This window comes from Perognathus longimembris, chromosome 3 (assembly GCF_023159225.1).
Source record: "Perognathus longimembris pacificus isolate PPM17 chromosome 3, ASM2315922v1, whole genome shotgun sequence".
In the NCBI taxonomy this organism is placed as follows: domain Eukaryota; kingdom Metazoa; phylum Chordata; class Mammalia; order Rodentia; family Heteromyidae; genus Perognathus; species Perognathus longimembris.
Genome location: NC_063163.1, coordinates 7,289,292 through 7,305,402, shown reverse-complemented (window position 1 = coordinate 7,305,402; position 16,111 = coordinate 7,289,292). Strand labels below are relative to the sequence as shown.

The following is a 16,111-nucleotide window of genomic DNA, read 5'->3' as shown; positions in this document are numbered from 1 at the left end:
ATCTAGACAAAGGATTCAAAGGATTAGATAATCACGGACAAAACTTCAGCACTTAACCACTCCGTATTCATCGGAAATTAGCTCATGTTAATAGAGCACAGTTCTCATTTAGTAAAACTGCTAGTAATGATTTGTAGTTGATATTTAGGAGTACTAAGCTTCAAGAGAATTAGAAATTTAGGGCTTCCGGGGGGGTCCCCATCCTACCTTGTCTCAAACTTTAACAGTCCCTTAGAGCGTGTAACAGTGGTTAGATACCTGGGCAGTAATTCTGCTTAGGAAAATGAACAACGCCGCAGAGCAAAACTTGAATTGCTGGCTGATTTGGGTCATGGGGGGCAGGGATAGGCACACGTTTCAATATCAGAAGAAACTTTGGAGATCTCATGGGCACAGTCCTAATTGTTCATGTGTCTATTCTCCTGGGCACATGGCTGGACTACAACTCCCAGCCTGCTCCACAGTCAGATCAGGTCATGTGACCCTGTAGGAAGCGGTGATACTACCATTTTGGAGGTTTGGTTTAAACGTTTGCTTTCTTCTTCTAGCTAGCTGGGATGGAGATGTACAGGACAACTCTGGAAAGTCTATGCGGAGGATGGTAGTACCTCTGCCAGCCAAGCCATTGGCGCTACTGTGGCTCTGCCTATGTCAAGAGCTCATATTGGCACAATGACTGCTTCTTTCTAGCAGGTAAGGGCTGCTATGACAGCTAGTAAAACTATGGTTTATAGGCCAAAGTAGAGATGAGGCTCCACTCTTCACCCTGCCATAGACTCTCTATAAATGTCCCAGAAGCAGGCAGTAAGATCCAACAGAACTCATGGCCCGATCTGGAATAAAGGTATCTTAATATACATGACTTGGGTCTTTAATATGGGGCTTCAAGGCAAAAGGGATCAGAATTTATCAGAAGTCAGTGGTAATTTGTGGATTTCACAGTAAGGATGACAACCCTACTTAACCCTCTCCCACGAATGCTGGGAGCCGTTAATTATCTAATTCATGGGCCAGGGCTGGGTTAAACATTTCAATCTTGATTGTACTCATTCATGTGACACATGGTCATTGTGGGTCACAGAATACCATTTCTGCTTGTTCTACACAAGGCAAGAGCCCCCTTTGGAGTTGCCGCTGTCTTTTCCTGTTGTTCATTTTTGTTCCCGGAGCTGTGGACAGTCACTAAGAGGTGATTGTGGTCACCAAGGCCGAGTAAACCACAAGGCTGAGACTCCTCTCTCCCACTTAAAGGCAGCATCAAAATGTGCACATTCCATTTATGTAAAGTCAAACCCCAAAATGCTAATGTGTTTGGGAGGGGCCTCAGACCTGTTAAAATGCAATGCTGACCCAGAAGGTCTAGTTCTCAAACCATTCTTTATGTTAGTCTAAAGTGTTACAGCACTGTTTCTTAGCAAAATGGTTCTGTCCCTGACAATGTGGATAATAGGGACCTCCCCACATGGGAAATTTTCAACAAATGGTAAGTGATACACTTGCTTTATTTATTTTTTTAATGCATGCTTTATTATTTTTACTTTTTTTTTTGCTGGTCCTGGAGGCTTGAACTCTGGGCCTGTGCACTGTCCCTGAACTCCTTTTGCTCAAGGCTAGTATTCTACCACTTGAGCCACAGCACCAATTCCAGATTTTTCTGTGAGTTAACTGGAGATAACAGTCTCATAGATTTTCCTGCCCTGGTTGGCTTTGAGTCATGATCCTCAGATCTCAGTCTCCTGAGTAGCTAGGATTATAGGCATGAACCACCAGCACCTGGTTTGCACTTGCTTTAATTAAATGACTGAAGCAACAGTTGGCTGTAGAGTAAACTGATATGAAATAACCCAGCTATCAAAACAGAAGGTGTTATAAAACATATTGTCATATTTATTTTCTCCCAGATAAATTTTCTATAACATAGAAAGCATACAGAGGGCTGGGAATATGGCCTAGTGATGGAGTACTTGCCTCTTATACATGAAGCTCTGGGTTTGATTCCTCAGCACCACACATATAGAAAAAGCCAGAAGTGGTGCTGTGGCTCAAGTGGTAAAGTGCTAGCCTTGAGCAAAAAGAAGCCAGGGACAGTGCTCAGGCCCTGAGTTCAAGCCCCAGGACTGACCAAAAAAAAAAAAAAAAGAGAGAAAGCATATAGACACATTACATGTTCTGTTACCACTCAAGATGGTGGTTACTGACTTTGAGCTTTTTCATTTTAGAAAGACACCATTAGGTTGCTTTTGCATGAGGGTGAGACACTAGCTTTCTTCCTGGAGCTTCTGACTTGTGCTCACAGTTGGAGTGATGGTTCACACTTAACCAGACTGAAACTATATCTTTAAAGTATATAGTGAAGCTGTACCTTGTAAGTATAAGCTATACTTTTAGAGGTATACCTTAAAAGAGAGTAAGCTGTACTTTAAAAAAAATAATGTTGAGAAGTTTGGCTTTAAAAATTGGAATACAACGTAACAGAAACAGATTGAACTTTTTTTCTTAAGTTTTTCTCCTCTGGTTAAAAATGTTTTGTATCTAAGATTTAGTTAAATTTCCTAAATTAAGATGTATTTTTAAATTTAAAAACAACTTAAATGAGCTGGGTACCAGTTGCTCATGCTTATAATCCTAGCTACTCAGGAGGCTGAGATCCGAGATCATGGTTTAAAGCCAGTCCAGGCAGGGAAGTCCATGAGACTCTTATTTCCAATTAATCATCAAAAGGTTAAATGAAGCTATGGCTCAAGTGATAGAGCACTATCATTGAGCAAAAGAGCTCAGGGACAGTGCCCAGACCCTGAGTTTAAGCCCCAGGACTGGCACATCCCCTAAAAAACAAACAAACCCAAGATGATACATTTACTATATAATATATAAAGGCACTTCAAGGCTCAGAGGAGCTTTCCGATGCATGAGAGTGAAGCCCAGCTAGCGTGGTAACAGCATTTCTTCATTTCCAAATCATACTCTTGCTATCTCCTGGACCAAATGCATTGCTGGGCCAACATTCTGTTGCAACTACAGTTGCTGAAATATGTGGGAGCAAACCAGAAAACACAAACCATTTTCTTCTTTGATACAGGAACGTTCCAAGAAAATGAATCACAGTTCTACAAGAACGTCCTGCACATTGTTTCCCACAAGCTGCTAGCCAGTCAACATGTCAAGCAAAATGCCCCAAATGGCAGAAGACAGAAATATGGTCAGAAGAAGTATGACAGTACAAGCCATTGGTCCAGCAGTGTCTGACCTCAGACTGGCAAAAGGTACAGAATTAGAGGAGGTCACAGAGCAGGCTGGCCACAGTGTCTGTAGAGAAGAGAGAACAGATGTGCGAAAGGAGCCCAGCTGTGTCTGAAGTCTTACCAGAACAGTGATCCCTTGCTCTTTGCACAGCATGGCCACTGCTCCCAGAAAAATACTCAGCAACACCCAGAAAGTGGAAGAATGAGTTCCCTCCTTGTTGCCTGCCAAGAAGAGACGAATGCAAAAGTCATGTAATACACTCTGTCCTGTTAATATCAGGAGGTAAAATTCCCGTGCACACCACAGACCAAAAGCAGTTTGGTTCACAGTGTGCATTTCTGCCCTTCGGGCTGGACGATACCTCTAAATGCAGGCATGCATCTCTCCTCTTCCTGAGATAGACCAGAAAGAGGCAATATAATATCCCAGAGTCCCTACTGGGCAAGGTCCCTCTCCCCAGCCTGCCAATCACATGAGACCACTCTGACAAATTGTTTTGAGGATTCGGAGACTGTAAAGGATGCATCTGGTGGCAGGATGACCCCAATGGTCACTGTTGCCATCATGAAGGAGGAGCAGCTCTGAGTCTCTACTGTTCTAGCGCTCAGGGCTAGGCTTTCTGCTTCAGATGAGTCTGTTGGCCCTGGCCTCTTCTACCGATGGAGGGCTGGCCCTATCAAGCGCCCGTGACAGGGAAAGCCATGGGTCAGGTGGGCTGCCAACCTGCAGGAAGTCCAAACACTGATAGATGTGTGACCTGTAAGCAGCCCAGGAGGGTGGCAGCCACTGAACCCTAAGCCACCTTCCTTCTAATGAGGCAGATCTGGCCACAAGCAACTTGGGAGCCAGAACTACTGCTGGGAGGGGCAGAAGGGCATACGCAGACCCATCTCTAGCCTTCCTTTGAGCCCTGGCCCCTTATCTAACTAAATGAACACATGCAGAACCTATAAGGGAAGCTAATCATTCATTTGCCCAGGTGCCTTGGGTCATTTCTACCTACAACCAGAGCTCCAGCTCTTGATTTCCGACTCTGTCAATTACTACATGACACTGGGCAGGTTACTTACCTTCACTGTCCCAAGGTCTTTGTCTAAAAGATGGGGGCAGCCTAAGCTACCATGACATAGACTTGACAGGGAGAATTATAGTAGAATACCTTGTCATTTGTGTTATAAATTGCAAGAAAGCAAAACATGTATCTCTGGAAAATACATGAGAAACTGACGGTCATAGTTTTTAAGACATTTTTAAGGAAAAATTGGGATGGGAAGGGAGGAGGTTTTACTTTTCATGATATAACCTTCTGGTACCTTTCAAAGGAGAGCATATTAAAAATCATATATAGATGGAAAAAACCCCACACGTCTCTAGACATTCACAGAGTGAGACCAAAGGAGGATATTCATAGGGGCAGATCACAAAAGCTCCACAGCTACGTGCATATGATCATATAAAATACTTTATGAAATGAACTTCAAGAAATGGAAAGAGGTTTTTGTTGTTGTTGTCTTGTTTGTTAGTCTTTGGGAGGGCAAACGGGGGCATAGAAAAGGTGGGACAAAGGGTGAACAAATACAGCAGTGGTACTCACTAGACACTACGTGGAAAATGAACTGTACAACTTGTGCCTGGGGACAGGAGGAAAAAAACTGGGAGAGCTTGAGGGAAGGGGTGACATGGTTCAGAAAGAAATGTACTCAGTACCTGACTTATGCAACTATAACCCCTCTGTACATCACTGCTACAATAACAATTAAAAAAATATATATATACATATATATATATATTTTTGCCAGTCCTGGGGCTTGGACTCAGGGCCTGAGCACTGTCCCTGGCTTCTTTTTGCTCGAGGCTAGCACTCTACCCCTTGAACCACAGCGCCACTTCTGGCTGTTTTCTGTATATGTGGTGCTGGGGAATCGAACCCAGGGTCTCATGTATACAAGGCAAGCACTCTTGCCACTAGGCCATATCCCCAGCCCCAGTAAAATATATTTTTCAAGGGTTAGGTACAGTATGCTACCTCTTGTATAGAAATTAATAGGAGGTCTGTTATACAAATAAATAACCATAGTCAAACTTTATAGATATAACAAATAAGAACAAAAAAAATTTAGGCCACAAAATCATATGAAGACATAAACATTTAAAATAATCATGTGGGACAGGGCTAGAACCACAGCAAACATTTGATAAATATTGCACACACAAAAGAAAACCCCAGCAAAACTCCCCCATCGAGAGGAGATAGAATTTCCATGAAGTTCAATGCACTTGTCAAGGGTGTGGTTGGCGAATCATTCTGTTGTGATATGCGCCAGGCATATTGTGTAGTGTACACAGTACAGCTTCTTATTAAACCGCTTGCTCTAGAAGCCAACAGTAAGTGTGTGTGTGTGTGTGTGTGTGTGTGTGTGTGTGATGCAGAACATCAAAGAGGGGATATACACACTTTGTGACTCCTTAGGAGCTAATGAGCAAAGCCCCAGGGTGGAAGGTCTCACAATGTACCAACACCTGCAGGCCTGATCCGGGTGGAGGTGCTTTTAGCCTCCAGCACTGGACAAGTGGATGTAGACGTTACCAATTTATTTATTAATTTAGGAGAGGAACACAATGTCTGTGTGCATCTGATCATGCAAAACAATATTTTTTATCGAAATGAACTCCAGGAAATGAAAACAAGAGGTTTTCTCTTACAAAAAGAACTCTGTTAAGATGATAAAGCCTCAACAACAACAACTGATGAGTCAGACATGGCGGTTCACAGCTGCACTATTAAGTTACTCAGGAGTCTGAGATTGGAAGATTATGTTCAAGGGCAGCTGACACCAAACACAGACACACACACACACAGACACACACACACACACACACACAGAGGTTTAGGAGACTTCTCAACCAATAACTAAGCACGGATTGTGTGAGGCCCCTATTATCAAGGCTACGGCATGGTAGGCTGAGACCAGGACTTATACCTGAAGTTGCAGGCTCATCTGGGCAAAAAATGTTTGACAGACTATCTCAACTGGAAGATCCTAGACACCAGGTCATGCCTGTCATCTCAGTCATGAAAGGAAGAGTAAAATAGGAGGACAGTGGTATAGGTGCAAGTCTAGGCAAAAAGTAAGATGCTATTTCAAACAGCCAGTACAAAAGGAGGGTGGTGTGTGTGTGTGTGTGTGTGTGTGTGTGTGTGTGTGTGTGTGTGTGTGTGTGTGACTCAAGTGGCAGAGCACCTGATCAGTAAGCCGGAAGCCCTCAGTTCAATTTCAGTACTGGTAAAATAAATAAATACAATAATGATGAAGTCTGTATGTATCCAGCTGAACCTACGGGCCCTTAACAAAACATAAACAGGGCTCACTTCTGGCAGGATTCACATCTGCTGCCGCCTTTGGGCACAGGGCTCCCGTTCTGAGAGTGGCTTTCACTAGTGGCCTTGCTACAGTGACCGCCACGCACCGCCTTTCCCTGGATCTACATTCCTTTCCAGTCACATAAATCAACTCCACACGGTCTCCCTTTGCTTTGCTTACTTAGTCTCCTCAGGCTACAATGCCTCTGGCAAAATCCTACCATCTTTTAAAGTCACTCAAGCTGTGAAACCACACCTTTGCCCTGCCAGGCAGTCTAACTTCTGAATTCATTTTCTTTGTTACAGGCAGAACAGTAAATGGTCCTCCTGCATGTCTAATCGCTGCTGCGGGCAGGTGTTGCCACCAGACTCTCTAGATTAACTTAGGACAAACCACAGCATCCACACTGTCCTCTAAACAATTTAGCATAACAGTCTTTCGTTGATTATAAACCCTTGGCTCTCCCCTGACAGGTTTCTCCTTGTCAGCACTGCTGACACGAGGGTGACTTGATGCCTTGCTGTGGGGGAAGTTGAATGTCGTCCCTCATTTCTACCTACTGGATACCAGTAACACCTTTGGTTATATCACGGACATTGCCAAATAACCCTGATGGGGATACCTTCACCAGCTGAGAACCACTGCTCTAAAATGGAGGCCTCACGGGGGGGGGGGGGGGAGCGGGGGGAGGGTGTCATTCCAGCACCCACACCTGGATCTTTCACGAAATACAGACTCAGGTCCTGCTGTCGGGAATTCTGAGGATGGCAGTGGGCCATTGCCCGTTTGACAAGCTTTCCAGACCATTTGGATGCCCTGAGCAGCTGGCCATAGCACGCCTGCACACAGCTGCTTCACTGGCACCATGCCTGGCCTGAGAGAGCGTCTGAAAACTGTACGGACCAAACCAGCCAGCAGCACCTGGCTGAAGGAAGCAGAATCCTTTCTAGGAGGCTTCCAGCAGGGGGCCACCTGCCCTTGACTTGAGGAACTTCAGCCTTGGAAATAAACTCAAAGCACAACCTATTAGAACACAATCTGTCTTAAAACTCTGAGTCATTAAAGAATGTTCTGCCTTATGTCTAGCCCAAGTTCTGCCTCACTAAATTACCTGAGTTGTTTTCGTGGCTTGGGGTTGGGAAATCAAGCTCTAGTTACAATGTGTGTGTACGTATATGGATATATGCATGTATAAGTCAGCATAGTTAGTTCCATCAAGCATACTAAGGTTTGTAGAAATTAGTTATATATATGTAATGTAATGCCAAAAGATCACCATTATAACCACAACAACTTAAAAAAGAAGCCCATTATAATACGCATGACTCCTGCATGATTACAAGGTTATGTGGGCCTACCATTTGGGCATTTGCTAACCCTCACTAGCAGGTTAATGTGGTCAGGCCACTAAGCTTAAAAAAAAAAAAAAAGGTCAAAATAACCTTAAAGGTAGTAACATGTTGATTAATTCCTATTCGGGTATGATTCTGACAAAGTGTGCACAAGTTTGACCAATCAACAGAGTTCCAAACGGCACAACCCAGAGTGACCACGGTCCTCAATGCCCCGGCCTGTACAATGGAAGCCTCGGCCTTCTGTTACATAGCAGAGCGGGATGGCCTTTGCCAGGGCTGGGTGGTTTTCTTCTTGGAACAAGTCCTCCTGAGGACAAGCCAGACCATTTCAGGGTATTTTCACAGTACCAGATTGTATGGAGAGCCTTCGATGGTGACGACGGATCCCACTGACTATCATCTATGAATAAATGGTAGTATAAAAGACAGCCACACCCAAATTCTACACCCAGAATAAGAAGGAGTCTTCATGCTGACTAAACATTCAGTCCAGCTATTCACTGGAGACCACTGCACTTACTCTGCTTCCTGCCTACTTCAATCTTTTATCTGGATTTGGTTTTTTTTTTTTGGTCTGATCTCTGGATCTGGGTGCTGTCCCTGAGCTCTTCAGCTTGAGGCTAGCACTTTACCACTTGAGCCACAGGGCCACTTCTGGTGTTCTGGTGATTAATTGGAGATAAGAGTCCCACAGACTTTCCTGCCTGGGCTGGTTTTGAACTACAATCCTCAGATCTCAGCCTCCTGAGTAGCTAGGATGACAGGCGTGAGCCACCGGTGCCCCATCTGGATTTGCATTTTTTCTTAAAGCTTTCTCACTCTTATAAGTTGCGTTTCTCTTCTTTGCCTAAACAAAATTTCCTACTGTTCCTTGCTCTTAATTTCAAAAGCAAATCTCTTGAAAAGTGGAATTGGCTTGTCTTTTACTGTAACATGATTAATTTTTTTCCCCCCATAGGCCAGGGCCTTTGATAGGAAACCAGTTCCTAGTTCCCCCACTAAAATACTCAAAGAACTACTCTTGAAGGCATCCTGTTAACATGAAGCTAAATCACCACACAGATGTGAAAATATGGGCTAGTATTCGGCTCGTCCTGTCTAGAATGCAAATGGCTTTCTCCTTGGATAGCTAACTCAGACTTTCTAGGATATAGATAATACACAGAAGTGAGGTTTAAAACTCAGGCCTCAAGCCTGTCAGGCAGGTGGATCTACCATTTGAGCCATTCTCCCAACCCTTTTTTGCTTTAGAGTATTTTTTGGTAAGATCTTGCAATTCACCTAGGGTAGGCCTCAGAGAGTGATGTTCCTACTGTGTCTCTGGTATCTGGGGTTACAGGCACAGGCCACCACACCTGGCAAGCAAAGTCTTTAGAGTTATTGAGTGTTCTTGCTATAATTTTATACTTCTCACACCCTACAACACTTCCAAGAGTCCTTCTCTTCCTTTAAGTTTCCAACACTGCCTAAAACACACCCAACAAATCAGAGATGAAGGTATGGTTTCTTTGTTGAAGGTTCATCGGTTTTAGTGATCATTAAATACTAGGCATCACTTCTCAAACAGTGGCAATTTCAGATCAAAGGCAAGATTTCAATGGCCAGTTATTAACCCAGTAACATCTTCATTTGCAGAGAAGCGCACCCACCTCTCTGTCTTGGAGGCAAGTCATTATTGCTAATGAGTACTTGAGATCTGCCTTCTCCCAATGGAGATGTGGCACAATGTAACACACACATCTGACTCTCAGACTTTGGATGTAGTTTATATTTTTCTATTTATTGCACAATGAAATTAATTGTTGACATACTGAGCTATTAAGGTATGTTATTAAAAAGCATCTCACCTCTTCCTTTTTATAATGTGGTTACTAAAAACATCTAAAATTACATAGAGAGTTTTCATTTTATTTCTGTTTCAGAGCAGTGTGTGTGGGGGGCCTAGGTAATCAGAGTCCCAGCTCATAGCTGTATCCATTCATACCTTTAAAAACATAAACTGATTGCCTATTTTGGTCTAACCTATCCTATAATTTCTGCCAGATTAACCACTCAAGATTTTATCAAGAGTCATAAGACTAAGGACGTACATGTGCTTTTTTGAGTTTTCCACCAGAAGACTTAACATTTTAAAATTATATCATGTAAGTCTCAGGGTCCTTTTACAAAAGTGGAGTCACTCTGTTCATGATAATAAACTGAGGTCAACCTATATAATGTTGGCAAAATATTTCTAGTACTGGGGTGAGCAACAAAAGTTCATCCCTGTAAAACAAAACCAGGGTACTGGGTTTGAATTCTGGGGTGGCCCAGCTTCTTAGAATTTTACCCACATACTTCCCTGAATTGAGATTTACTTTGAGTTTCGGTTTATCAAAGTGACTAAGGCTAATAATTGCCAACACATAACATAGCCTCGATGAGTTTGGACTTCTGTGTCTTTTATTACCAAGTAACATTAACCGTTCTTAAATTTCAAATCTGAAGATTTCAATAAGGTGAATGAGTAGATAGCACTATACTACTTATTACATACAGCAGGGACTTAATAGTTCACACCATTACTACTTAGTTACTACTCAGTCAATAGTTTCCTTTATTTCCATGCCTATCAGAAGTCTTCTTATATTGTAATATTTCTTATGGATTTATAAGAAGTAATAATACCGTAAAAAGCTAGCAATTTTCCTAGTGTAAAAAGAAATACTGCCAGAAGTTTTTTTCCCCCACTTTTAACTTAGCCTTTGACCTCTTTAGCACTGTAAGTAGTCTCATTAGGTAAAAGACTCTTAAAAATGTTTTTTTTTTTAAATCACATGAAGAGTATTAAAGACGGACACCAGTGACTCAGGAGACTGAGATCTAAGGATGTGGTTGGAAACCACTTCAAGCAGACAAATCTAAGAGACTTTCATTTTCAGCAAGCAAAAATCTAGAAGCAGAGCTGTGGCTGAAGTTGTAGAATGTTAGCCTTGAGCAAAAAGCTAAGTGAGAGTCACAAGGCCCAAAGTTCAAGCCATAGTACTGGTACACACACACACACACACACACACACACACACACACACACACTAGAACAATACAAATATCACATTTTAAACTGAGAAGTAAGTGTTAAAAACAATAAAACTAACCTCCCGTGTAGTCAGATTTAGGAATGATCTCTGTTCAGAAAGAAACCTCCCAAGACAAGAATTCTCATGTGGACATGGCTCCGCATGCGCAGTCAGGATGTCTCCCTTACCCACAATTCTCAGGCTCCTTGTCCAGATTACTACATTTGAAGCTCCAATGACTCAGGAGAGAATGGGGGAAAAAACACCCTTCTTAAGCACGCCGCCTCTCTCATGTTCGGAAGACCACTCACGGGACTATGATTACACACCATAGCAAACCTCACCAGTTTAAGATACAGAATGTAGTAGAGATTTGCCTTGATAATGCCTTCCTTGATTCAGTCCATGGTCTGTTATCAAGGACAATTCAACCCCTTAGGTAAGTGGAGGTAAAGGCTGATGGTAAAGGAAGTATAGGGAAATAAATAAATAAGTGGATAAATAAATAAATAAACAAAGCAACGCACAGAGAGACACTTGTCAGCACTAACACCCACAAGTGCCAACAGATGTGACCAATTAAATGACGCACGTGCCTCAGACTTGGCACTGCTTCCAGGGGGGAAGCTCTACTTTCAGCAAAAGAAGCACATTGTGCAAGCTAGCCCTCTCCCTGGCATCTCTGCCTAGTGTAACTGGCACGTCGTGGTGTGTGCGGGAACCGTGCCACCCTGACAGGTGGCCATGACTCTGTAGCTGCCAGAGTCACACAATGAGCATCGGATTCACACCCCAAAGTTGGGCCCAACCCAGCCTGCTTCCATGTGCAGAAGGAAAGGTGGACTTGCTGTCCTCAAATGTGGGGGGAATTAAGCATTGGAGGAACCAAAGAAACATGAAGGCAGAGAGAAAGAGCAACCTGTCCACCACTGTCGGCATTCAGTCAGCAACAGCCCCAATTCCATAAGACGTGGCTGTCCAGCAGCTGCCTGGCTCTGTAAGTTGAGAGGTTTAAGTCCAAGAAAAACAAATGTCTTAAATCAGTCTGAAAGCATGAAGGAATTATAAGTACTTTGTGTTAGGCTAAGGAAGTTAAAAACAACAGAGATTCGATCTCTCGTATTTGGCGCTATGAATGATAGTTTAGGATTAAAACAACTGACTGTGTAACACAGCAAATCCACTCCTCAATGGAATAGACTCTCTTCCTCAAGAGACAATTCTCAGTATCATTCCAATGAGATGCCTATTTTAAGGTATTAGCTTAAAAGTAAAAACATTTTTGTGATTCTAACAAGCTTACTGTGTACAGATTATGTTTCCAGTAGGAAATATCAGGATTTAAAACATATAAATATTGACACAACATCTCATGGCAAGAATAACACTTTTTGTTTCAGGTACTCAGAAATAATGAGTGTCGGTGAGGTCATCTGACTTAATGATTTTTTTCTTTTTGTTTTTAGCATAAGTGTGCTGCATTTACAAGGAAGCATGCCTTTTGATTCAGTTGCAAAAGGCCTTGTTTGGAGACATACTTAAGTACACAAAAGGAAAAAGGAAAGAGAAAGAAAACAACAGTAACAACAAGAAAAAAAAAACACACACAGAAAGAGCCCTGGAAATGGTACATGAATAGATTTTTTTTTCCATTTTCTAAAATGCCAGTATTACAGAGCTCAGCACAGAGCTGCTTGCTAATAAACTTAGGCAGTTTAAAAATTGTCCAGAGCTTTATAATACAGACACTGTGTCTATAAAGAAGGCTAATGAGGCTACTCAAAGAGAGATGTGGTCTCTGAAAGAGCTTTTTAACTAGTTAAATCATTAATTTCAGAGTACTTCATTTTTTTGGTCCTTGTAAAATAATATTAAGTCTGTTCCACTGTGAAAACCTTTTTAGAAATTCATGTTTATGTATAGCTAATGCCAGGCCTTTATTAAACTTTATATTCTGATCTAACATGTATGAAGACCAAATCTTTAAACAGTTCACTTTAAAGATTGAGCAGCACTATGATTTGCATCCCAGGAAATACTGGATTTAACCTGCACCATGAAAGAGGTTTGCTTCTCTGCTGAAAATGCATGAATATGGGCAAGTGGCACAGGAATTGTCACTGCAATGACATGAATATCTTTTGGTCACTTGGCTTTTTGGTTACTCCATTTCCAACTGTAAAGCAAATATAGACACTTAAATTCCTATGAGTATGAAAAGCTCTGCTCTGTAAGACCAAGGGATATTTAGCAGAGATTAGCCAAGAAATTAGTGGTACAAAGGCCACAGCCAACATGAAAAGAAGGTGACACTGAGCAAAGGCTAAGAGGTGGGGACAGGAGGACAAAGTTCACAGGGAAGTACGGAGAATGGGGACATTCTGCTCTTAAGGCATCGGGCTTAATGCCAGCTTTATTTTAAACAAGATATACGGGGCTCGTGCTGGTGCTGGAATTCAATGGAACCATTGTTTAGCCTGTGCAGGCCCTGGATTCCATCTCTAGCACTGATATAGGTAGGAACACACACACACACACACACACACACACACACACACACCAAGTCTAGAGGCCCTGGATTCCATCTCTAGCACTGATATAAGTAGGAACACACACACACACACACACCAAGTCTAGAGCCTTGTCCAAACATCTACTTTTGTCTCTCTAGGATTGCCTCCCTATGTTCTGGTACAAAAAAATAGCCTTAAAGTTTGGCTACTTATTGGTGATGGAATGAACAACTTAGGTTGGTACGTCTCTATTGGAGACCGCATGTACTTACACCAGAATGAGACTGACTTTTGTACACAGGACTCTGACTTCTCCTCTGGTATTCTGTTTGTGGATAATGTGTACGTTTTCCTTTTGGTGCCAGTACTAAGGCTTGAACTAAAGGTCGTAAGCCACTTGAGTCACACCTCCACTTCTGACTTTTTGTGGGTTCACTGGAGATAAGTGTCTCCCAGATTTTCCTGACTGGGCTGGTTTTCAAGCCTCCATCCTCAGATCTCAGCCTCCTGAATAGCTCGGAGCCGTCAGCACCTGGCTACCGTGTACCTCTTGAGACTCCCAGGCACCCTTTGTGCAAAGTTAAACATTAACATGATACCTCAGGATTCTTCCAAAAGAGTTGTTACTTACAGACAACGGAGCACATTCCATTCTTTACACGTTTAAAAATGAGCAAAGAAAACGGGAAACACAGGGATGTTACTGAAAACACTGTGCCTCTGTCAAGAGAGAAAGGAGAGGGCCTGGGCCACTGGGGCTCACACTGGATCAGTGAAGTCACACTTGTGAGACAACATGTGCTCTAAAACATAGCTCAGGTGCCACGTGAGGCCCTCGACCGCGACACTCTCATATCAACATGGGCACCAGCATCATTGGTCTATGCGTTACGACAAAAGCAATGGAGGAGACAGATGGGTCAAGGACAAATTATACCTCTGGACCCCTGTTTTCTCATGACCATGAGCAAACAGACAATTTCCCACCTGTTAAAACACCGCTTCACAGGACAACATGTAGGCTGAAAATTAAGAAGGCAAACATAATGCTTACTTTCTCTAAATGCTTTACAGTAGCCAAGGAAAGATAACAAAAAGAACAGGGCACACAGGAGGTCTGCGCGGCCGACAACACCAGCAACCTTAAAAGAAGGGGAAAAGAAAGAGATTTACGTAAGACACATAAAACACATTCCCCTGACATATAAAACAAGCAGCACTAGCCTCATTCCCCAATGCATGTGCAACAGTGAAGGGATTCTGCGGTGCTGTCTTGCAACTGGCGCTCTTCAACTTGGCTCTGGTACTGCTTGGACAAGGTGGGCTGGCTTGCATAGGGCTGTTCAAGCTGTGCCAGGTGCACGCCAGTAACACGTGCCCAGCAGAAGCTGTGCTGTTTAGTGCATTACACCAAGCTCTTCAGCACTGGGCCACTCCTGGCCCCACAGTGGGTTTTTAACTGAAAATGTATTAGCTCAGAGGCTATGATATTACAAAAAAAACCTGTTCAGAAACACGAAGGACATAAAAGTGGGAGATGCATTTATTAAAAGCCATCAGTTAGCACAAAAAGGACCCAAGGATGACCTTGCTACGCTGCCTCTGCTATCTATCCCTACTTTCAGGCTCAAATGGAGTCAATGGGTTAACCTGAGGACCAAAGAGGGGCAAGAGTGAGTCAGAAGACAGAAACGGAAGGAGTTGGGAGATACCCTACCGAGCAGGACGAGCCAAGCTCAAAAAACCCAAATTCTGTATTTTCACTCATACGTGGAAGCTAGATCTAAAAGATGGACACATACATGCATACATATACGTGTACATATAATTATTTGTATGTCCATTTGTATAAGTACATATATGGATAAACATCAGCACGAATCTAACTAAGGATTACTTTTTAGAAGTTGGGAAGGAGGGAAGGAAAAATAATAGAGGGTGAAGTATTTTGAAATACATCTGAAAGGGATAAATACATTGCCTGCAACTATAAAAACTGAACAAGGAGAAACTGCTGAAATGGAATGGGAAGGGGAAGAGGAAGTGGGAGGAAGAAATGGAGGTGGGGGAGGATGATTGGGAGATACTGTAACCGTGTGTGAAATGCAACAATGAAATTCCCTAACACGTACAACCAATGTAAGCTGATTAAAAAATAATAAAAGAAAACAGAATTTCCCACCTGTTCTTTCTCCTCATTTCAACTGTGCAACAAGAAACCTCAGATTCAAACCAATCCTAACTCACATGTCATTAATTACAAATAAAGAGAGTTAGTCGAACTCTTCTATTAGTGCCAAATCTACCAAGGTCTTCAGTCCTCTGAATTTTCGGATGTAGAAACATAAATTCACTCTGCAAGTGTGGAAGAAATCCGAAATTCACTCTCTCGCTCTGAATCCCTCCCTCACAGGAGTGTCCTGTGGGAGCAGTAATGAAGCAGATGTGGGGTGGGGATTCCTACCAGCCTCACAAGTGACTACTTAGACTCAGAACACATACAGCATGAGCTCAACGGCACAGAGAAGTGGCCATGGGCAGGGCCCGCCCTTCCACCTTGTGGATCCCTCCACTTTCTGCCTC

At 42.8% G+C, this 16,111-nt stretch overlaps 1 protein-coding gene across 3 annotated transcripts in view; it reads right to left on the bottom strand.

The window, feature by feature from the left end:
• The window catches only part of Tmtc4 (transmembrane O-mannosyltransferase targeting cadherins 4), a 50,400-nt gene that overhangs the window by 21,453 nt on the left and 12,836 nt on the right, over positions 1 to 16,111 (bottom strand). For all 3 annotated transcript variants that reach the window (XM_048341129.1, XM_048341131.1, XM_048341130.1), the window contains exons 5-6: positions 14,583 to 14,670; positions 3,364 to 3,464 (exon numbers count right to left, since the gene is read on the bottom strand). In XM_048341129.1, coding sequence (XP_048197086.1) covers positions 3,364 to 3,464; positions 14,583 to 14,670 — 189 coding nt within the window. The remainder of the gene's footprint in view (positions 1 to 3,363; positions 3,465 to 14,582; positions 14,671 to 16,111) is intronic.